Source organism: Pholis gunnellus (genome assembly GCF_910591455.1).
Source record: "Pholis gunnellus genome assembly, chromosome: 20".
Lineage (NCBI taxonomy): Eukaryota > Metazoa > Chordata > Actinopteri > Perciformes > Pholidae > Pholis > Pholis gunnellus.
In genome coordinates this window covers 17,698,071-17,722,004 of record NC_136547.1, presented here as the reverse complement: position 1 = coordinate 17,722,004, position 23,934 = coordinate 17,698,071, and the positions used below count along the sequence as shown (strand labels likewise).

Genomic DNA, 23,934 nt, shown 5'->3' with positions numbered 1-23,934 from the left:
CAGTGGGAACTGTTCAAGTCTCGCTGGGTTTAGGGGACGAACGAGCACTTTCGAGAGCCCATAAATATTGAATGCGGGATGAATGCAGACCCCATTTGATTATGAAATGGAGGGTGTGTGGATGAGTTTAGCCGTACATGTCAGATACCCACAGAGTGCTCTGGAGTAGTCTGGTGAAAGGATGCAAGTGGACCCTAATTAGAGGGATTTGGAATGCATTTAAAAATGAATCACGCTTCGCCGCGACACCAACAACAGTTTTTACCACTTCTCTAAATGGGCAGCTGGCAGCCAGAGGGCTTGTCAAGTTGCGAAAAAAAACTTCCAGCAACATATGAATGAGAGGCCTGATTACTTTGTCACTAATGACTCATTGGCTCGCGCATGCACTCGGGCGCTGTAAATGCCTCTGGGGACGACCCTTCATTCCAGTCTGAGTCCTTTCATCGTTATCACTCACGTTTTCATTCAAAACACCATGTTTTTTTCTTCAAACACATACAAAATCCTCCACCTCCTGACATCATTTTCAACATCTTGTAAAGAAATCAGATATCAAAGTACGAGATATGAAAATACGGCACAAAGCAAAGAGTCCTTTCATGCCATTAAGCAAACCCTCTGCAAATTACCTCCCCAAACTGCTAGATTTCTAATATTAAGGCCTTCTTATTTTGATCTCTTTCCTCTCTGATTGCCTCTCTGATTGCCTCTCTGGTGCACCGAGCAAATTTACGACAAAAAAACTACCTGAGAAATGTATTTTCAAGACCGGATTGAAACGTGATGAGAGCGAAACGAGCAAAGCCTTCGGTGACAAAGCACGCCTCAGAGACGGCATCGAGGTGCGAGGGAACCTCTTAAGGAAAAGAAATGCAGTCTGCTTTAATTGTGCGATGCCAGCGTGAGAGATGTCCCCGTGAGTTACGGGCAGCAGTAAACCACACGGGCACACTCGCAGAAAGGCATCAATTCAGACGCAGGTACACAAACAGCATACGCACTTAAGCATCATCCTCTGCATGTGAAATCAGTTTAAAAAAAGAAGAGCAGGGGCTTCTAAACTTGTTTGTATGCAGATTTCCCTGCGTAGGGGCGATGACAAACAGCGAGTACGTGGAAGAACACTCGTGCTATTTTTACCCTCAGACAGACTCGATGCGGGGTTACATGAAAGCGGTTCGCTCCCAATGGCGACCCGGGCTCGCTTTGTCGGTGGCTCTCCCCACATCCGTGGCCTTCCATTACACGGATTTGCAGGTAGCACAAAGACATACAAAAGGACCTCATCTCCAGTCTGTAATGTATACTATGGTTCTGTATAGCGTGGAGTGTATCAGGCTGCCGCGCTATGATTGCTCTGTCTGGATGGAATAAGAGGGTAATCTCCTCGTGAGAGCTTTGGTAAGAGGTTGCGATGGCAATGAAAACCACTTGGCCTCCGCTCCGGGCGACAGCCGTGGCTGGAGGCATTATGTCTATGTTTGGACTCCGGGGTTAACTGATTTGATTTGGGGGGGGGGGGGGGGGGGGGGGGGTCAAAGGTCACTGTCACCTCACAAAACACGTCTTTGGTCCCAAGTCAAGAACTCATGTGCTAATAATGACAATTTCATGCAAATTTCTAATGGGATAGAATTATGAAGTGATGACATTTTGGACAGACATGGACGTAAACTGCCACTTGTAAACTGAGACTGGTTGGCGGAGGCATACAACTGTAAGGTGGTGATCCTAGTCCGTCATTGCGCTCTCTCTCTCTCTCTCTCTCTCTCTCTCTCTCTCTCTCTCTCTCTCTCACTCTCTCTCTCTCCGTTTTAAGAATAAGCCTTGACTAATGTTAGTCAGCGTTGGCCGATCTAGTTTCCCTCATCCCGGTGAGAGAGGAAACATAACATAATCCAGGCTGCTGTCTCTCTCCCTCGCTCTCCTGTTGAGTGGGTGAGTTGGCCGCAGTGATGAGCCGCGTGTGTGTGTCAGACTCTGATAATTACGGGATGCTGCGGGGAGTTCTCCCTATCTGGCCCGGGAAACATGGCAACGTATCACCTTTGTGGGAATGGAGCAGCTGCTCACTGTGGGAGCCAAACCTGGCAACCCGGAACAGCCCGCGCTACATGACTGCAGATGTTGCAAGATTACACTGTAGAGAAAGGGAGTTGCTGCAAGACTTACAGCATGATTGAGTGATTTGGGCTGAGGCAGATTACCTCAATGGGAATATAATACAGCAGCCATTATTGTTTGGACACATATCTGACATATACACCCATATTTACTGCTCATGCAGATACTGGTGACATTTCTGTCTCTCTTTACCCTCTAAAACACTCACTAACACACAAACTCCCCCTCTCTCTCTCTCCAGCTGGTTGCAGTATATGAAGAGCAGGATCCTCACAATGGAGGCGACGGTACCAGTGCCAGCTCCACCGGTACGCAGAGTCCAGAACCCTTCGCCAGCGACATGAGTTCAGCATCGGCCTTTCAGCCCTGCCAGACCATCAGTGAGATCGAGGTCACACCGTCCGCTCTGCGATCCAGTGAGTTCAATTCAAATATTCACCACTAACAGTTCAGTACTGTGGCCTTAAAACAAAGCCTTCTTCACATGTTGTAAGTTATTGTTACACACCACATAATTTGAACTTTACTTACTTACAACTTACTTCGTTAGGATATCAGGGAGCTTGAAGTGAATTTTCTACCTTCTAGCAAAAAGCAACTAACATTGTTAAGATGTAAGTATATTATGTAAAAGCAGAAAGGCCCGTGTCGGGCATTTTTTAAAGAATGAGCAGGAAATCTGTGCCACCAGCAGGAATTCAAAATGTAAAGCTTGAAAGGATATGGACATGAAGGCTGACATCTGAAAGCTAAACATTACTACAGAAAGATGCACATACTCAGCAGTTTCTTCATGTTTACGGTGTGAAAATGAGAGAAGCTACATCACAGCATGAAGTTTGACCGAGCTTAGATAAAGTTATGTTGTTGTTTTGAATCTCCCAGGCTGTCACAATGAGGGATAAAAAGACACAAAGATTATAGGTTACCAATAAATGTGTGTCATGGGACAATACCAAATACCTAAACGCAACAAAGTAAACTTCTGCTCCACAACAAACTGCACAGCGTCTGTTTGGCTCGGTGCTTCGGGTGTATCGTGCGGACTCGAGTGTCTGTCAAGACGGCGCAGTGTGTCCAGGGAACGGCGGCGTAAAGGCCGACAGGTAGAAACCGAGACAACTGAAGGAATTGAGAGACAGTTGGAAAATCAGTCATGCAAGAGCACACATGGCAGAGCAACGTCGACATGTACGCACCCAAACACACACATGGTACACACAGCCAGAAAATGGCACAGCAGCCAGTGACTCAGATGTAGCTCATGTCCACATATTCACCTCCCATGAAGTGGAACCGGTGAGCTGATGCAGAGCTGTCTTAAACTTCAAAAGACATCTAAGACATTCACGCCAGAACTCACAGTGGGGAATGGACTCACACACACACACACACACACACACATGCATGAACAGTAGACTTAGCTCCCCAGCCCTGACATAAGCTTCTCTCAACCTGCCTGTTAGACTGTGGAGATTTATGGAAATCGTTCCAGAGAATGGAGCAATGTGAAAGTAAACCGGTTGTTTGAAGCCATCTGACCTGCTGTATACTTGCTGTATACTTGCTGTATACTTTCTATGTTGGTTAAAGTAACACGTCGGTATCCAGCTGTGCAGAATGTATGTATCAACGGTTTAGAATGCAGATGCGCTCACTGTCTAATTTTCATAGAAGAACTTAGAAGACAATGTGGAAGACAGGAGGTGGAGCTGAAAGCTCCTGCCTGACCTGATTGTCTTCATATTGCCTTGAAAGCGTAGACTGTTTCTGCTGAGAACAGCTCATGACTTTGACAGCACAGTGCATCGCGCTCTCTTGTTAAAAGTCAAAAAAGCTCACCCAGCAGTCAATCTCTCTCTCTCTCTTTCAAAATAAAACATGTTGTGTCCCTTATAAATTCAAAAGAAAATAGCAATATGAGGGGAAATGTCTTTATTCTTTTACATTCGGGCTGCTAAAAAAATCATTTCAGGACTTCTCTGACTACATACATGCTGAAAGTTTAACATTTTAATTTGATCAATTGAGAGATTTTCCAAATTAAAAGTCCCTAGAAGTGTATGATTTAACTATGTGTCATGGCCTAGTGTTAAAAAAGTAAAAAATTGCAATAAATGGTCATGTCGAATCACAACACTTGCACAATCGCAATACTTAAAAGTCGCAACCAAGTATCATGAAGGTATCAAATCAGATGATCAGCCTATCGTCCCCGCCGTGATGTTTGGTCTTGCTACTTATCTTACTAAATATTTCTAAATATGCTCGTAAATATGAACCTATAGCTTCACACTTGCACTGCCTCTTCATAGTGGGTTTAAAATCTTAAATAAAAAGAACCATCACTTTGTCCATTACTAAATGTATTGTTATGTTTCCAAGCAACTGAATGAAAAGTGAAATAATAATATTACAATATAATAGTTTGATATTTAGCTCATATTGGGACCATAATGGAGAGCTTATGAAAGCGCCATCCTACCCACCCACACAAACACACACTTCTCAGCCGGTCCCTCGCATGCCCTGTAAATTGTAGGTTTCGCATTCAAGAAATATAATGACGAGATTGCAGCAAAACAGGGGAACTGATTGCTTCCTACACACTGTGTCGCTCCCGGTGATGGGTATGTCCGTAGCAATCTTTCAAAGATAATAACAGTGAAGAAGAAAGTTAGAAAAAGGGAAACGGGGGGCTGTAGCCGATCAGGCAGTCAGTCAGGTAAGGACAATGATACCTTTTGTTCCGTGGTAGTTTACATAAGTGCAGCCATACCAACAGGATATAATGAGATTGCATTGTTTACAGGATATGTTTGTTCCTCGGTGACTATATATAATCTGCACTGATTCTTTCCCACTTACATGTCCCTAATTCCACTCCACTCCAGAAGTACCTCACAAGATGTATATGCGTGCAGTGAATAACAAATTTAAGAGATTGAGAGACAGCCGGACAGACAGACAGACAGACAGACTGACTGGCAACACACACTCAGCCAGATGAACACGACAGGCAGATGGTCCCTCCAGAGATGCAGATGAGCAAATTACTGGCAGCAATATTGCATATCAGACATCAAAGTGTTGCAGCAGCGCCCTTGGCAGCTGTGCTCTGAGGCAGAGAATTATGGCTATTTAAAATCATCATCTTTTAGAGCCATATTGATTGTTTTTTCCCCTCCTACAACTCCCAAAGTCCCAAACTCTGCCTCTCGCTTTCTGTCTGTCCTCCACCCCTCCCCTTGCCTCCGTCTTGGGAGCCCATTTTAGATTTCCATGCTAACATGTGCCGTGCAGGTCAAACTGCTAATAATTGGATTGGAGATGAGATGTAAATTACAATAATGAATGTAATTTTCCCGTAATTATACGGATGCCTGAGCTGCCTCTGCCTCTACTAACCAATCATTTCACATTTTTCAGAAGAGAAACTTTAAATTAACACTGGACCTTGATGGAGCTTTGAGTTTGAATGTTGTATTCTTTGTTTGAGCATAAAACAGGAATCCTTTCATTCGACCCAGGGTTGACGTTATATTACTGGCAGGTAGATTGCCATGCGGCTATGGGTTCTTCCATTTTAATACCTCTTCAAGGCTGAAATGAATGGAAGTAAATTACTAGAGGGCAGCTGTGCCTTCTTTGTTCCACCTGTGGAGAAACAGAGAAGACTGGTATGGAAAACAACACAGAGCAATGTGCTCAGCGCTGAGGTCACAAGGATAGTTGTTCCAGCTGGCCACGCTGGAAGGTATCGTTTAAACACGGGGATAACGGTGCCCCACTAAAGACAGTCTGATTGTGTAATAAACGTGGTTGTCCACATGAAAAGTGACAGCAATAATTGAGTCAGTCCTTGGCTCCTTCCTCACCTCCACACAGCTGGCAATCAGAGCGGGAATTGGGTTCGAATGTCGGATTGAGCTTTTCAGAAAAGTTCTAAAGTATTGTGTAATCTACAGCATCGAACCTTGGCTGTTGGCTTTTGATGGCATCATATGTTTACGGCCCAAAGGAATCACGTCCCTACACATACTTATGTGTTTGAAAGGGGTATTCAACAGATCACAGAATCAATGTTTTAGGCGTTGACTCGAGCATTGGTGTGTCTTCCTTCAACTTGACTTTCAGAGATTGCTGCTTTTTATGTTATTGTTGCTTCCCTGTTGGGGGTTTATTCCTAGGTTTTTATAGGCTCAATGGCTATTGCTCAGGACACACAATCAGAAAATGGGAGCAGCTCAAGTGCTATTGACAGAGGTTAAAACTACACTGACATTGACGTGGAGTGGTTCAAAAACACTCAACGGAAGATCACAGTCATTACAATGATACTTCCATGATTGTCCCAAACTATAATATCTACAGACAACGTGTCTTTTTGACAGATACACTGTGACCACTTTTACAAATGTCAGCTCCAGCCAAGGCGAACTCGCTCTCTGGCGCTTTTGCTCCCGAAAGTAGACCAATGTGTTGATGAATGGTCCGTTCCTCCACTGACCTGGCCCTATTGTCCTTGAATCTCCCCTCCCTTGGTCCTTGATGCTCTGTGGTGACAGGGTTGCTGGGAGGCCATTAGAGAGATTGCCTGTGGGGGGGGGGGGCCTTTTCGAAAAGGAGGGCCTTCTTATAATCAATTTGGCTTAGTGGGCTGCCACGGAGGAGGCTCCCTGCCACCAGCCAAGGCCATATAAAAGTCAGTACAGAAGGGGAGAGGCACAGTGACGCACGGACAACACACAGTGAAGTGTAGACCGTGACATGCAGGTTAGCATGATTTCCTCACCAAACTCGCCATAGAGACACATGAAGCTGCTCACTTAAGACATAACTTCTCGTAGACACAATAACTAGTGTCTGAGATAGTGTTTGAAAGTATGTTTTTCTTTTCTTTTTGAGATCTCCATCTCAGATTTAAGGCTTAAGAAGTGGACTGCCCGCCCCATCGTGGGCTCTCCCATTGGGTTTGGGTGACTTCCAAAGGTAGCGATTGTCAATTATAGATAAACTACCAGGTTTAGGTTTGGAACCACATGCAGCTAGGCTCTGATACTTATCATTCTCATCTGCCCTCTCTCTCTCTCTCTCTCTCTCTCTCTCTCTCTCTCTCTCTCTCTCTCTCTCTCTCTCTCTTTTAACTCTCTCTGGTACAGAACTACCTCTTCAATCTCTCACTTCAGCAGTGAGCAGGCGGTACAGTGCGATCCAGGGGCTTAGATATCAGAAGAATCACAGAGTCGATAGCGACGGCAGTGTGCATCTATTGATTGCTCCGGTCTGATGGTTAACCCACCTCACGTCGGCTGTGTCCCTCTCCTTACTGCCTTTCCCTTCCAGCAAAGTTCTCAGAATCTCGAAAAAACGTCATAACTTCTTCATAACAATTTTACCCTTAATTAACAGAACATGAGACAAGGCCTAGGACTGCATTGTTAGGTACTGGTGACACGTTTAGCTGTTTGTCAAAGAAATACAGCTGTATTTGTTTTCATACTTGAGTAGTCTATTTGCCATTGTTTTAGTACCCTCCCATTGTCCTTGGACTTTTTTTACAGGGTGGTTGGTCATCCGGTTTTGGGTACACAGACTGTTGACTAATGGGCTACAAGTGTAACAGTATATAGCAACAAAATAAGCCGGGGAGTACTTGCACCTTTCCCCACCACCTACATCATGTGTCTCCAAAGACAAAACGGCAGAATGAATGTGAGAAGCAGTTTCTTTTGGAATTGCCAAGAATCAAGCCCCGCTTTCTCAACTGGTGAGCTCACATTTTCTCTTTGATTCTTTTTCTTTCTCTCTTTTATATTCGGCTTTGGGAAGAGGTGATGCCATAGCCTTCTTCCATGTTGCTCTTTCCACCTCTGCAGTGCCGGGACACTATCCATCGTCATGACAGGCTTATCCAGCAAAAAGATTAATTTTGCTCCGATTCCACAAAATTAAAAAGCTCCCCCCTGTGTTGTACGTGGATATGAAAGAAAAGCACTATTGTTCCAATGGACCTATCAAGAAGAATTTACAACAGCCTTGGCAAGGGTTCAATGTTTTCCCAGTGTAGGGATATAAAAGAGAGGAGGGATGTGTTTATGTCATGGTGGCCCCCTAATACAGCTACTCAACTCTTCCTCAACAACGATCCACAACCACTCCAACTGTGCATCACGCCTCTCAAAGTAGCTTCAGAGTTGAGTACGCACTCGGCAGGGAGGACGTTGGGATAGCAAGCTCATCATTAGCAAAGCAGAAAGCACTTTCAAACCCACCGGCCCCTCGTGAGACTCTGAACTGCCTTCCTCCACCTGAGTTAGTGGAGAGGCTATTAGTTATGTCAACTCTTAATCATACTCGCGCTTGTAGAGGGAGCGAAAGAGAGAGAGAGAGCGGAAGTGCCCATGGTGGGTCTTTAAATTGCAGTGGAGTGGGGGTTCAGTTCACAGTCACTGGGAATATTAGTCATAAAAACATTCATTCTATCATAATAGCATCCAGGGCTTGTTATAGCTAATTATTGCAACGGCTGGTACTGTTAAATGGCGAAGACGGTGTTTTGGTAATGAAGTGTGAAGTGCTTGGAGTGGTAAAAAGTCTCCACTCAGCACCGCTGGGAATGTGCTACCAGCACTATTCTTATTATTACTTCTGCCAGGATCCCAATAAAGCCATAGCTGGACAGCTGAATCATGGGGAGTTGTGTGTGTGTGTGTGTGTGTGTGTGTGTGTGTGTGTGTGTGTGGGACTGCTTTATTACTTCCTGAGCCGGGCTGAGATCAATTCTGCAGGCCACACAGGGACAGCGAGGTCTCGATTGGAAGACAAAGTAATTCACACTTTCTGACATGCAGAAATAAACTTGAATGGCGGCTGGCCGTAACCCCGTGACAGGGAGCATGGGAAGGGAGCCAGAGTTTGTTTGCGGTGTCATCACAGACGCTCAGCAGCAGGACGTTTAGCAGAATTATGCGTCTGCCTGTCGCCGTCTGACATATGGCATCCTCGTCCATGCACTTGTGATTTGTCAGAGCTTGTTTATCCACTTTGTAAATGCTAAGATATTTGTAGTGTTTACATAAATCCTGTTCACAACGGCACCACTTTGAGTGATAATGTTGGGGATGAGACTCTGCAGAGACGGGAAGCATTTGATTGCAGAGGTTTTCGGTGTCACGTAAGCTTTGCTTCGTCTTGTTTCTCTGTCAGATGAAGAGAGAGGAGATGCTCGAGGTTTCTTTTTTCTCACTTTGTGACCACTGAAAATATCACAAAGCACTTTTGTTGCTAAGTGACAACAGTTTTAACAATAATTCAATAACTAAATCAGTGCTTGAAGTCTTCATTAGTGGTCCCTTGTGTCATGAATGAACAATTGAATTACTCTTTCTGTCTGTCTCAGAATTGCTCATTCCTCCGCTTACGAAGGTGCTTCGTAATTTCAACAGACGCAGAATCATTTAACTTTGAATTAATACGCTGGTCTTATATTTCTCTCCAAATCCACGTCTCACTCTGTCACTCTCATTGGCTGGTGAGAACCTCTGTGCTTCGTTTCCATTGTGAATGACACGTCAAAAGAGGGTCAACTTGGCCAAGGGCAATGCCTCCTGGTCTCCGCACGATAAGTCCTCAAAGGGTTGGGAGTGTTTAGCATCTCTTTGTGTCCGGGCTCTTCATCCCAGTGGACCTGCAAACAACCCCCCCCCCCCCCCCCCCCCCCAACTCCTCCACCCTCTTCATTAGTCCCTTTGTACGAGGCCTCCACCCTCTTTCGCTCCTGCACCCATCTGCTTCATTGTCTTCCACGGGGAGGTCACCTGTGAAGTTTGTCTGCTTCAAAGCACATGTGAGGGAAGCACTCAGAGGCATGTGCGGGCACATGCTGGCAGCCACATGTGGCTGGAAACACGCGTGTTTACACACACACACACACACACACACACACACACACACCTAATGCAGGCGGACAGGGAATCATACACACACGCAAATGCGTGCATGTAAGCAACACGGGAGCATTGTCGTGTGCACACAAGAGACGGCACTCGTTAATTGTTTTCATTATTAAAGGTGGATGTGTTCGCAAATGAGCGCTCACACACACACACACACACACACACACACACGTTGATATGCTGCGAAATGGTCCACCATAACAAGTAATATAATATAAGTAATATTGACTGTTATCCAGCCATAACATGTGACCAAGAGTTATTGAAGAAAATATTTGCTTTAAGGAAATTATTGAAACAATTAGATTCATCAGTTGAGATGATGTCACAGCATTGAGACAGGATTCGTTTTGCTGCACACGCCACACAGTTTGTGGTGAAGCTGGTCCTATAGCTTGCTTATAAGAGAGAGAGAGAGAGAGAGAAATGCCTCCTCTCGGCCACAGAACGTCTCTCTTCCTGTTTTTCATCAGATCCAAAAGATCCAATCCGCCCCGAAGCCCTGTGGAAATCCCAGAACACTCCACTACCACATTCCCAGCTTCCCGCAAACGTGATCATTCTCAGAGTACTGACTTTGGCTCGCAATCGCAGCTTTGATCAAAGCACAACATTTTCTCGTACTCTGCTTGATTTATTGTTTCTTCTCATGGAATGGTCTCTGTCAGCCATTTGGACATCAAGGAGCAAATTAATTTGACAGTGTGCAGCGACTACTCGGCAGACTTTGCCCAAGCAAATGTTTAGAGACCACATGTTGGTAGATTGGACTGAAGTTCTGGGTCTGGAAAAAACTGCTCCTTCTCCTGAGGCCCAGATTAGAACTATAAATTATTGATACGTGTTGAGATGCTTTCATTGGCCCACAGGAAGCGGCAGAAACACATGAATGAAAATAAAAAAAACATTACTAACTTCACCACTGCAGCAAACGCCCTAATAATCACATCTTGTGTGAGATGTCTTTCTTGCATTTCCTCAGATCAGCTGCAGACTTTTTGTGTTTGTCATGGCATCCCATTTGTACAGCAATAAGGCTTCATTGATCTCCATGAGGGAAGTCTACATGGACGTGTAGCACTCAGCTAAAGGAAGACACCCTGGAGCTGGTTTGGTTTTTAAGTTCCTTACTCTGGCAGAGCAGATGCAGGTCGACAAGAGGGGTAGAGTTTCCTCGCCACTTCCTAAAGCCGGCCGGCCCAAATTGTCTTTGTCATGTGGAATTTGGTCACGTAGCAGAGATCAAACCCACAACTAGCTGACTCATAGTGTCTCCCTGGTGAGGCTTTGGGAATATTGTCAGGGGTTTAGCTCAGTGGTAGAGCTTTTGACTGTAGATCCCCACCTCAATTATGGGCCCTTCTCATTTTAGGGCAGGGTAAACCGGGTTCAAGTTGCACTGACAGCAAGCTAACACCTTGCTGAATAGTCACTGACTCAGACACCTATTGCACTGTTTTACTTTAATCCTTTCCTTCCTTGTATTTTGTACATTGCAACTGATTTCAGTGCTGCCTCCTTGCCAGCAGTTCCAGTACTGTAAGACATGTGATTAACCTTTAAATGTTTGATGTAACTTTGTTACATCATATACTGTGGGACTGATGTTTGTTAAAATCACTATCTTTCACTAACCTCAACCAAAGTGCTTTTGTTTCCCAAACCAAACTACACAGGGTACTCTGGGTATAAACCACAGATTTCAGTGTCTAACAACCCACCTCCCTGACTTTGGTGCAGCACAAACTTCATTCACCCAAAAAAAACATTGCCTGCTGTGAACATAATCAAAGCAGCAATTATGTTTACCACCCTAATGTAATTGAGAAAACAATAAAGTAGTGTGTACACAGAGTTTCTAGGAGACCGGGTTGCCTCTTTTGCATCCATTTATTGCTTTCACTCACTTATTTTAAGTAACTCCTAATAGGAGTCAATAAAGAAAACAGATTTCCTCTGATTGATCCCCCTGCATAGGACATTACTGTTAGTTTACAGCTAAAGGGATGACTGCTTACGACTTGGGCCGTGACACTTTGAACTGAGACAAACTTGGGCCGTGGTGCTATGGAAAGATATGGTGCTTAAAGATAAATGAAAAGTCCAAAGTACGAGAACACAAATGTGTCAAGAAATGAAAAAAGTTAGCAAACTTCCCTCTTAGCGTGACGGCACAATTCGAGAGAGCCTTAAACTTTCTTCAAAGTTTTATATTGTCCAGACGACTGCAAAAGAAGAAACCGACAAAAGACGTTCACACTCCTCAGCACATGATCAGGGCTTCAGTGCTTCAAGTGCAGATGCAATTGCCGAAAAGTTACTCTGACATTTCATCATTCCATACACCTCGCTGTGGGGTCAAGTTGTGCCACAAGCCGTGAGCAATTGAAACTTTGGTCCTCAGTTGACACCTTTCACTGCTTCCATCCACAACAGCAAGAAAGTTGCGCCTTTCCTGTTCTGACATGTGAAGCAATCTCTTTTTTTTGTTGCCCTGACACAATCCAGCTAATTCTCTGTGAAATCCAAGCTGGTGGTATGTGATGCAAAAAGCAGCGCACAGTGACTGTTTATAAATCCATTTGAAACCAGCACTTTCTCATTGGACATTATCAGTGAGACCAAAGAAAAGTCTCCCTCCTCACTATGCCACCCCGTTGTTCAATTACTGCGTTATTCCTACCAAGGGTGCTTTAAGGAAAAGTTGGATTTTGGAAACTCCTGCTGCCGTCTCATCATCCCCTGCCTTGAATCTCAATGAAACCTCATGCGCTTTCATAACACTGCGTGACTGATCAGAGCGACGCATATCCAGTCTGCACATCACAATAGCATCTGTTTCCAAGCATCCTGGAACCGAAAACCCCGTACTATAAAAGTTCTTCTCATAGTGCCGGAGCAGCACCAGGCGTCTTCGTTCTTTTGCCTTTTGTCGCTCTGCTCTGCGTTATGGAAAGAGCGCCTCTCTGATATGCTTTGACTCGTTGCATGTAAGCCACTCTGACCTCATACATGCTGTTCTTGAGCGTGCGCCGTATCTGAAATAGATGTGTGTGCGCGAGCCGTTTCAAGATTAGCATGTGTGCTCAGCGGCGGCTCCCAGCAGGCAGCGTCTAACCAGAAACGTCCCCGTCCATTGAACGACACACGGGCCCCCCCAACACCAGTGCCCGTATCGCTCCTCCCGCAGCACTCCTCTCATCTCACACACCAAACAACTTTTTTCAGTTTTCTCCCAATAAATCATGAAAGCGTCCCGAAAAAAGTCGTGGAGTCTGGCGGAAGTTTGCGCTCGTCGTCTTTAGCTGAACCGAGCAGCTGAAAGCGAGTGTGTTTGTCTTCAGAGCAGAGAGGAAGAAGTTATTCTCGTGGCTGAAATGTTTGCGATATGGATTTTGTGTACGTGCTGTCTGGAATCGGCCGTGTGAATGAGTTCCATGCGTCAGATGCCGTCTGACCTGCCAGAAACCGGAATCCATTCACTCACTCATCAGCCTCCAGTTTGCTCTCACACATCGGCTGTGACAATTAAATCTGTGACAATTTAGGCTTTTAGACGCAGAAGAAGCAAAGTCTTTGTGCCATAAAGTGATCCAGCATCTTTCTCTGCAAACACACGCTTGCCCACTGTGGAAAATCAAGTGTAGAGGCTGATGTAAGCTGTTGGTCTTCTCAGGAATGTCTCATAATTACTGTAATTATTATAAATTGGTGTTTACATTGCGCCTGTAATAAATGGTTTATGCTGCATGAGTACATGTTTTCACATTCATACTAAAATGACAAATTCATTGTTTTTTTATGAAAAAAACAACATTAGCGGCTTCTAACAAAACACATGCAAATATCCAACCAAATTGTCAGTGGTCGAGTTGCATTGTGGGAAGAAGAATCTGCGACTCTATCTCTGGTTCTGCTGCATCGATTTTAATCCTTTCTAAAACAGAAGGAAAAAACCCGGTCCATTGTGGGTCTGATGATGTCTCTGTGGAGTATTTCCTGTCGAAGTCCAACCTTGTTCGGCCAACCAAACCGAATCCTAAAATGCATCAAGCTTGGTCGCCTCGGCCGTGCCTCCAGCTTCCCTCGCTCATGACATTTTTCAGAGTGGTGTTTTTAATCATGAGCGACTTGGCCACATATCAGGCTGAGTGAGATTTATGGCCCCTTTTCTCTGAGAGCCTGTACCTCCGGACCGGCCTTAATGGAGAAACACACAAAATGGTGTTTACACGGAAGGTGCTGCTGCGGACCTGTTTCTGGGCCCCGCTGAGGGTTGTTTGCTTTGCTGATTAGCAACTCCCCGAGGGCCTGGGTGTGGAGGGGAGTCTCCCTGTCTCCCCGAGTCTGGTCTGAGTCAGGTTAGAGCTGGGGGCGTCGTAATCGGGCTGCTGATCCCATTGTTTTATTTTCAGGGAATGGATATGGCTCTATAATAGCAAACGAAGGAATTAATTATGCTACTTTTGCAAAATACAGTAAATGGAAACCATCATTTACTAAATGAACATCATGCTGTATTGAAGAAGACTTGAAACTAGAGATTGAAACCATAAACTCATGTTTACAATGTTTACTGAGGGAATAAACAAGAGCGAACTACGGTCATTTTCTCATAGACTTCTATACAATCTGACTTCTTTTCGCCCCTTAATGGCCAGGAGAAAGAATGCAAGTTCAAGACACTTCTGCATTGGCTTCACTTCTCAGAACTGGGTTTGCCGCCTGGCACATACAGCAGACCCAGAGAAATTAGAGACTTAGGAAGCATGTACACACAAAGGCATGAACACGCTCACGTGCATGTGTTTGCACTCATTCGTTTGTGCGCCGCATGCAAACACGTAAACACTCTGGCTGCGTTGCTCTCTGGGGTTTCAGCGTGAGTAGAGCTTCGACCTAGATGAGTCAGGTTTGATTTGGGGAGTGAACTCCAGTCCTCCCCTCCTCTCTGAGATCTTCATTGTCTGGGGAAACAGCACATATACACACACACACACACATACATTGAAGTGTCTAGATGTCTGCTGCTGGAGGCCTCATCTCTGAGGACTTTAGGGAGTCTGACATCCTCTCCTTTTTCTCTCCAGTAAATAGTCGGTATTGTCTTTCTGTCAGGAGAAGAGAATCAGTCTTTTTCTCTATATTTCTTGCTTAAAGGGAAAATAGGACAGTTGTCTCAGCAGCCCTGTGTGAATGCAGCTCTCTAGTGTTTTTACTCAGGGCCTGTGATGGGACATCGTACCCAAAACCTATACAAATGTGATTGACATATGAAGTTCGTCATTGAGAAGGGGACTGATTCCAAACTGAGTCGAACTTCCAGGGTACATGTTGACGTCACCATTTAACGGTCAAATAATCACAGTTCACATTATGACACCTAAATTCGTGACATGGTTTTAAGTTTTTCCAGACAAAAGTAATGTTTTATTTTTGACCACATCCCCGGTGTCCCTTCAGCTTTACAGTTGATGCAAAACGTGACAGAAGAAGATTGAAGAGATCGCTGTGACTGCAGAGGCTCAGTCTTAAACTGCTCATTTTGAAGAGACGACCCCGATATAGAGTTATGGCTATATATATGGCTATAGTTCTATCAGCCATCCAAAGAAGTGGAGAGGCTTTTCCTACAGAGGCTACGCTGCCAGGCAAGTGATATTTTAGGCCAGTCTGCAACAGGAGGCTGCTGTGTGAAGAACTTCACCTTTAGAACCTGTAAACAGCACGGAGGACAAAGCCACGGCTTGTTTGGATTTCTCTACAAACATGTTCTTTAGTGCATGAACCAGCTGAGCCGTGCACTGGGGTGCGTAAATAGAAAGTAGACAAGCTAGCAACATTCAACTGGATTTTTTACAACCTAAAGATACTGAATGATGGACTTTTTCTTTTACAGATTATTAGCATTTTAAAGCGGTTTGCTTTCAAATAATGTAGAAAATTGATTTGGATGCACACATGAAAATGTACATGAAAGCCAAAACGCACAATTCTGCACACACAGAAAATTATACTACATACATATGCATAAAAGACACACACACACACACACACACACACACACACACACACACACACACACACACACACACACACACACACACACACACACACACACACACACACACAATGTATAGATTGTTGGGCACTTAACTCTAAAGCCAAGTAGGGCTTTTGTTTTCATAACTGCCCCTTTGCCTTAAAGTGCTTTTCCATCCATCCATCTATTGGATTTCATCTTTTGCTCTTGGTAAAGGTCAACAGTTGATGTTTATTCAAAGTTTGCCTCCTCTCAGTCTCTGACGTGGCATCAGATTAAAGGTTTGCTAAACGCTCCACAGAAGCACTCCGAGTGGTGCTCTCGACCCCGTCTGGCCTTCGGCTGACCAGCGTCTTATTTAAGTCTTCTACATTTTTCATCTCCTCCTGCACAGTGCCGGTTCCCACCACTGCAGAACTGTCTTGCCCCCCCCCATCCCCAAAAATGGAATTTTTTTTGTTCCCCCGTGGATGATTCAGGTCAGGGTGTATTCAGTGGAAATCCCCTTCGCCGCACACAAGGGACATCAATATGTAGTCAGTGGTTGGAGAAGAGAGTTAAAATGGCTCAGTGCCATAATTTATTCAGACATTGAACTGGCCCAGGCTTGAGGTATTCAAAGTAGCCCAGGGAAAAAAAACCCACCGCTTTTAGACATTTCACGAAGCCCCGGTTGCTTGGCATTTATATTTAAATCAGTTCGCTGTGAAAGCATGGACTCAGCGTACGCCAGGGCCAGAGGGTCTCAAGAGGAAAATACCCAGTTCACCCACCAGACAGCCTTCATCCCTGCTCGGCTGATACTGCCTCTCTTCCAACTTTGTATTGAAATACTATTGACGCCCTGCTTTATTTATTCCATAACCTCTTACTCTGCAGGAAAATACCATTCGAGGGTGCATTGTAGCATCTGTGACGTTCACTGCAGAGGTTATACTCCATAATGTATAAGTGTACAGAGCCCGCCTCTCATATTCTGATTAAAGGGTGAATCCACATGGAGGCACATAGGAAAACAAAGGGATGTTTCACTGCTTTTTGTGTCAAACCGATAGCAGGTGTTTTTCATTTTGACAGCTAGTGACAAACACCTGCTCAAAAGTCAAGGCAACACCGGATTCTCCATTATTGAGGTTTTTGTGTGTGGAGGAAGGACTAGCGTACTCTTCTACACCTTTATATCTCTGTGAGGTCATTTGGTCACCATAACAATAGAAATAGGAGAGAACACACACACACACACAGTCCGGTCTCGGCGTGTCCTCTCTGTAACCTTATCAGTGTGCTGAGTCATTAGCTCCATTACCTTGAGTTGGCAGCCAGTCAGGAGGAAGGGCCACTCCTTCCTCTCCAGGTACAGTAAAGGACCCTCTGCCTTTACTTTATGCCATCTCAGTGATTGGAAGCTTCCACAGCTAATACATTAGAGCTGACCCCCGTCTCTTTCACCACACAGTAGGAAGTTGATTTGGCGATGTTATTAGAGCCACTTGAGGGGAAAGTGTGAAAGCGTAGTGAGGCAGATGTCGCCGTACTGCAGCTCGGTGTTGTTTATGAGCGACTAGAGAGAGGACTACAAAGAGGAGAGTTTTTAATTTGGTGTGAGTTCATCAGTGGACAAGTAAACACCAAGCAACGTCTTTTCAAGTTCAGATAACGTTCTCTGTGTAGATTCATCTCAGCCCACCAGCTTATACAAGTTCAGAAGGTATAAAACACACAGGTTGGTCGATTTTTCTCCCCACAAATTAGTGTCCAAGTAATTATTTTGGTGATAAGTAAGCCACACAAACACTGAATCATGTTTCATTTCATACTGTAACACCTAGAAAAAGCATGTTCATGGTACACTGAGCACTGAAACGCCCTCACCACTGTACGTTCAGTAAACCTTTGTGTAGCTGGTTGCAAGCAAGTTGCTTCAGTTATTCATGAATTTATTTTCATAATGCTGATGCCGGTTCTCTTTGCCAGTGAAGAGGGCATATGATGGTTATAATCACAGCTTTAGGGCGAAGTGGACAACAGATGATTGACAGTTATTTCTCACAACAACACGAACCCTCCATGTTCCACATTCTCTCTGCGTCTGTTTCTGAATAAATGTTCTTAAATAACGTCTCTTTTCATATACGGAACAGCTAAAATAGGCTCTTTCATGGTTTTGACACGGCAAGACACTGTTATAAATATATATTGTAATTGATTTTTATCATATCTTATTTGTTGCAAAAACTGAAATGCTCTCTGGCTTTGAGTGAGGTCAGAAGATGTCAAAGATGCCATTTGGATAAACAGTGAAAACATCCCAAAAGTGAGTCCAGGATATGGTTCTAAAACATTTCATTCATTTATGGCTTTATTCTGATAGTACACTTATGATAATATTGTGTGAATAAATAATACAGCGCCTCTTGAATCACGCTTTTGTACGGTGATGGTTAAAGACATTTCAAACTGTGTTGCAGGATCCTGCAGCCATGAAACCAGTAAAAACTGTAGTAGGGTCCAGAATGGAGTTGAGCACAGCTTCTTCAAACTAAATGACTTTAATATTGACTTTAGCGCTGTGTGTGTGTGTATATATATATATAGCAGTGCTTTTATCCACGGTGATTCATTCCAGCTAATATATTTCTCGCTCAAACAAGGTGAGAGTGAAAGATAAATAAAGGACAAAGCAATACGAGGTAATAGCCCCTGGAGAGGCCGACCTCTCCCTGTGGTGAATTGTGGTGTGTGTGTACATCTCTATGACCCTGCGCCCCGGCCATAATCCCTCACTACAGGGGCTGGATTAGGGCCTCTTCTTATTAGCCACCCCCCCCCCCCCCATCCCTCCAACGGCCTCGCTCCCTCTGCAGCCTGGATCGATGGCTGGCTCGGTCTGAAGTGGCGGCGCTGGTTATTAAACGTGAGACCAACCAAGCCCTTCGGACTGCCGGGATAATCCCATCACAAATTAAGTAGAGGAAAATTGGTCAGGGAGACCGGGGAGGGGGAGAGAATCTTCATATTGTGACCTTCTAAACAGAAACAAGCACACGCAGCTCTCTTATTTACCATATGTTAATCTGTGAGCGTTTGAATTCAATATACTTATTATGTGTGAATGTTTGGTACCGTACAAGCATGGTATTAAATAACACAAATAAAATGTTAAGTCCCCTCACAATGGACATTTTAGTGTGTCAGCATCTGGAAACAATCGCGTGGCATAAAGCGAGATCGACGCTGTCATGTTTTCAAAAGACAGAGATAAACGTCCAGTAAGAGCTGAGCCCTTGAGGTATTCTGGGAAATACACCAAGGCTTTGAATCCACATCAAGTGTCTTGACTAACCTTCTGTCCACACACACACACAGATATGCAAAACAGAAAGATTTATTCAAAGCGTCCAATAAAAAAAAGCCTCATTCTGAGGTAGAAGACGGGTAGAAATTTAAACAATCTAGCGAGCGTCTGCGTTTTTTTTTATCCCGGACTTTGTTTGATTCGATTCCTGTTTTTTTTTTACAGTTTCCTCGCTGTCTTTCTGCATGCGTGTGTCATCTCTAAGCCTGTCATGTAGGATAATACTGGACGTTAATTACCCCCGCTGTCTGAGGCGAACGTCATTAGAGCCCTGAACTGGATGTGAACCAGCCAATACCGACAGGGGGCAAAGTCTATTAAATGCCATTATTGAATCTTCAACCTAATTTAAGAGTAAACGCACAGCGACTGGCCTTCTGGCTGCTAGCTGTGCTTTCTTTTACTCAATTTCAAACCTCCTTTGAGGAATCCTACAGACAAGGGCCAAAATAAATGAAACACATTTGTAACAGAGTAATGCAGAATATATTAAGAGCTGCTGGTGAGTTTTGCTGGCATGGTCTGAGGCAGTAGAGTGGTTGGGTTAGGGGGGGGGGGGGGATGAAACTTTTAACAGAGTGTTGGAAAAGCTACTTTGAAAGTGTGGTTTTACAAGCTACCTGTTACTGTATGAGAACTCGCAGCGATGAGTCCCTCATGAGAAATAGACTTTTATTAACTTAAGTTCGCCAGCTCCACTTTTTGGTTGCAGAGAAAGTTCCTAGAAGTTTCCAGATGTCATCATATCATATGCAGCATAAGAACTCCCTCTGCTCACAGTGGAAGAGGGGGGGGGACACGCTGTGACAACAGCTCTTTTTAACTCAAACAGAATAATGGTGCAAATGTTTCCTCGTTGGCATCAGCCATACTGGGAATTTAGGAAGTGAGACTGAGACGTTGTCAAACCCAGCAGTAAAGTTGGCAACAATAAGAAGGCTTTTTATAACATACAGCTGAGATTTAATGACGAGCAATATTTCGCATTTAAAATAATGTCAAATGTGGTTAAGTCACCGTTAAACTACTGTAAAAACGTAGTGAAAGTACTGAGTTCTGCTCTGTGTCCCACAGACTGCCCTCCCAAGAAGAATGACCGCAGCAGTTATTTCCGCAAGTGCCCCAATATATTCCATGACAACATATTCACATCCAATGCTTTCTGCACTTACAGTACAGTTAAGGTGAGGGGAATAAACTGGCTATAGCAAGGACATTATGGTTACGGTACGGCTAGGGTTAGGCAGGCAAAACACTTGGTTTGGGTTAGTTTAAGATCGTGGTTACAGTTAATTAAATGGCAAAAGCAACTGTACATCTCTAACTGGACACAAACTCTTCATCCTGCTACATAAAGGGCGATGTAATGCCTGCACATCCACTGATAGCTGGGCGCTTGTGAGACGCTAAATCGTCCAATATGGACGTGATTTGCAAGATACTGCGCTGCTGTGTCTGAGGCCACATACATATACAAAACTATCTTAAACAGTCACCTTCATTGTATGCAGACTGCTACAAGTCAGGTTAATAGATAGCCCTTAATGTCAGTCATAGTTCAAACTGTGAAAAATGACCTTGACAACCGCCTGCAGGCGAGCGAGGGACCAGAATGACTCTCAGTGAGTCGACCAGCAACCTTCAAGCGAAGTGTTGTTGAGAACTCGACAGACCACCTTATTATCAGCTCGAGCAGGATTAGATAGTGGGAGTGGGGTAGAATGGATGTTTCATCATGTGAGAGTAAGCACAGGTGAAGGACATGGGAGAAGGTCAATAGAGAGGCTTCTTGAAAGGATTCTTGATTGACATAATATAGTAAGCCAGGGTGTGAGAATAAAGGCGACTGACAAACACGTCGCTGATGCCACCTTTATTTTGGGGATTCAGTCACATAATTATACTGCCTTCATTTACTACCCTGCAGGCGGGGAGCAACAAACGATTACAGTCGCATTCAAGCCTTCCCCAGGCTTGTCACGGCATTAAATACGCACGAGTTGCGGGGCACAGCGTAAGCCGTGAATTTGAATGCGCCGCTCCCGCCGCTAAGACATGTCTCCGGTGTATCAGATGGAAGCTTAGCGCCGGCATATGCTCGCTGCCGTGATCCGCCGATGGATGACAGGTGGTTACCCAACTATTTGCATAATCATGGCTGCCGCGCGCAGGCTGCTAGAGCGTCATAAACAAATCCATATGGCCTTTTGGGAAAATCCAGATGATTCATACCCCGGCTCACGGATACACTTACAGCGTAACAGACATCAGCAGGATTCCTCCCTGAATGTTTCGGTTGGAGCACACTTCATTCCTTCTGCTTGTTCTGGCAGCTCTGATCGAGTACGTGACCTTTACACCGGGTTTTAGTTGCAGTTCGGTCAATGTGGCAGCTGTAACATGGACCAGCGTTTCCTGTGCAGTTTCTCCTAGATGTTTGATGGCAGGGGGTGATTTTGGTTGGTTTCAATCCCGGGCAACTTTCCAGAATCAGCTTCAGTCTTTAGTGCGGCGTGTAAAATGACCCTTATCTCGAGAGTGGGATCGCGATGTGTGAGCAATTTTGCTGCAATTACGGTTGTAATTATTATTTTTAGGGTGGCTAGGGCTACATCATTTTCTCTCATATTTACATTTATTTTTAAAGCTGTGTAATTTTCCACCCAAAACTATATCTACAGTATATGTCTGTCTCTATTGCGGAACCGAAGCCAAGCCAAGCTTCCCATAGTTGAGTTCTACAATGTTTTCCTTTGGGCTGAGAAAAGTATTTATAATCACCACTTCCCATGTCTCAGCGGACATAATAGTGAAGTCGAGGAGGTGCTGTAGGGGTCTATGGTTACCAGACAGAAGAAAAGTGCTACAGTTGGAACACTTGAGTTGGAAAACTGATCTGCTCATTATGCGACTAGCGCAGGTTTAATGTTGCTGTAATTCTCTTTTTTTCTCACTGCCTCCCCTACCTTCTCTTTCCACAGACATGCCTCTCCGTGTCCGTCGCAGTAGTGATCCCTCCCTGGCCGGCCTTCCTCTGGGCGAAGTCCCGGTCGGCCCAGAGGAACCGTCCAGAAAGAACCCGAGCCGCTGGTCCACTACTGCCGGCTCCCAAAAGCACAACCCCAAACCAAACACAAGCACCGGCAGCCTGGAACGAAAGGTATCACAAACATATTGGTCTTAAAACGGTTGGTAAGCCTGACTTACGACTGCTATACCTCAACATGACGACGGACTAAAATAATTCATGTCCTGAATGCTAACGAGAATCGAACAAAGTGTAAATAAACTTTGTCATATTCATTCTGTATCACACCACTGTCAATTAGTTTATACCAATTCCAACAGCATCTTGCCCTGAAGTTATTTTCCACAGAGCTGCAGAAATACTGGAGCTGCATGAATTATGTCAGAGATAAGTGCGCTGAAAACCTTCAACTTCCAGCAGTCGCTCTGTTTTTAGCTTCCCTCATTTCCATTCAGTCTCTCCTCTGAACCCCAAATCAAAGAGGTAAACCTGCTCGCAGATATCCAGACATTGATAGTCTTCAACTGAAAGTCGCTCCTTCTGCCAGAACCCCTTGTTGTCTTTAAAAACAACAAAAAAAAAGACGAGCTGAGATTGTTAAGCACTTTCCCTTTATTCCAAATTCACCTTTCTGATTATAAATCCTAAAAAGAAATAAAAGCGTAGCTCAGGTACATCCTCCCCCGCAGCTTCTGAAAGGGAAGGGAAGCCAATTAACTTCTCAAAATGGCTGCGTGGTGCTGCCAGACCTTCACGTCTTGCTGAGAGAGAGATGCGTTCCTGATGAAACGGGGAGGTTAAAAAAAGGGATACGATTGAGTGCTTGGAACGTGACACAGCAAACCTCCGCGTGATTAGTGCGTCTGGAAGCGTTGTCTGATAATCCTATTTAAAGACACTTTGGTTGTCAGAGCCTCCACAGTGTAATGGCACACTCCCCAGCGGAGGCCGGGGGGAAAAAAGAGGCTGAGGTGAAGCGGTTATTAGGCCTCTCATTTTGTCTGGGTGACTTCTTTTCTGGCACATCTCACGCAGAGCAAATATGTTCAAATATTTGTTTGTCAGTTTGAGCCTGCGTGCTCAGAAATAATGAAAAACTGTCAAAGCAACAGAACGGGAGTGTAAATAGGCATTCTTTGCTCCGGGGCGTCCGCTCTTGTGTGCCCTCTGCAGGATGTTAATGTTTGGTAGCTTTAAGCGGGGATCAACCGGATTTAACTTGAGATTATAAACAATATAAACAATTGCACATCATATAACAATGATAACTGTGACATGACACCCACAGATTACATGTAGAAAGTGATTCCTGTTTTTCAATGGATTACTCCAAAAGGACGCTTTAAAAGACTTTGCATACTTTCAAACAGCCTTAATTACAATTTGATTAGATAACGGCCAACATACATTTGGCACAGTGTAT

General features: G+C 44.5%; 1 protein-coding gene across 5 annotated transcripts in view; it reads left to right on the top strand.

Annotated features, from left to right (window-relative positions):
* The window catches only part of LOC306712399 (partitioning defective 3 homolog), a 305,150-nt gene that overhangs the window by 88,502 nt on the left and 192,714 nt on the right, over nt 1–23,934 (top strand). For all 5 annotated transcript variants that reach the window (XM_079181659.1, XM_079181658.1, XM_079181656.1 and 2 more), the window contains exons 3-4: nt 2,369–2,543; nt 22,465–22,643. In XM_079181659.1, the coding sequence (XP_079037785.1) occupies nt 2,369–2,543; nt 22,465–22,643 (354 nt within the window). The remainder of the gene's footprint in view (nt 1–2,368; nt 2,544–22,464; nt 22,644–23,934) is intronic.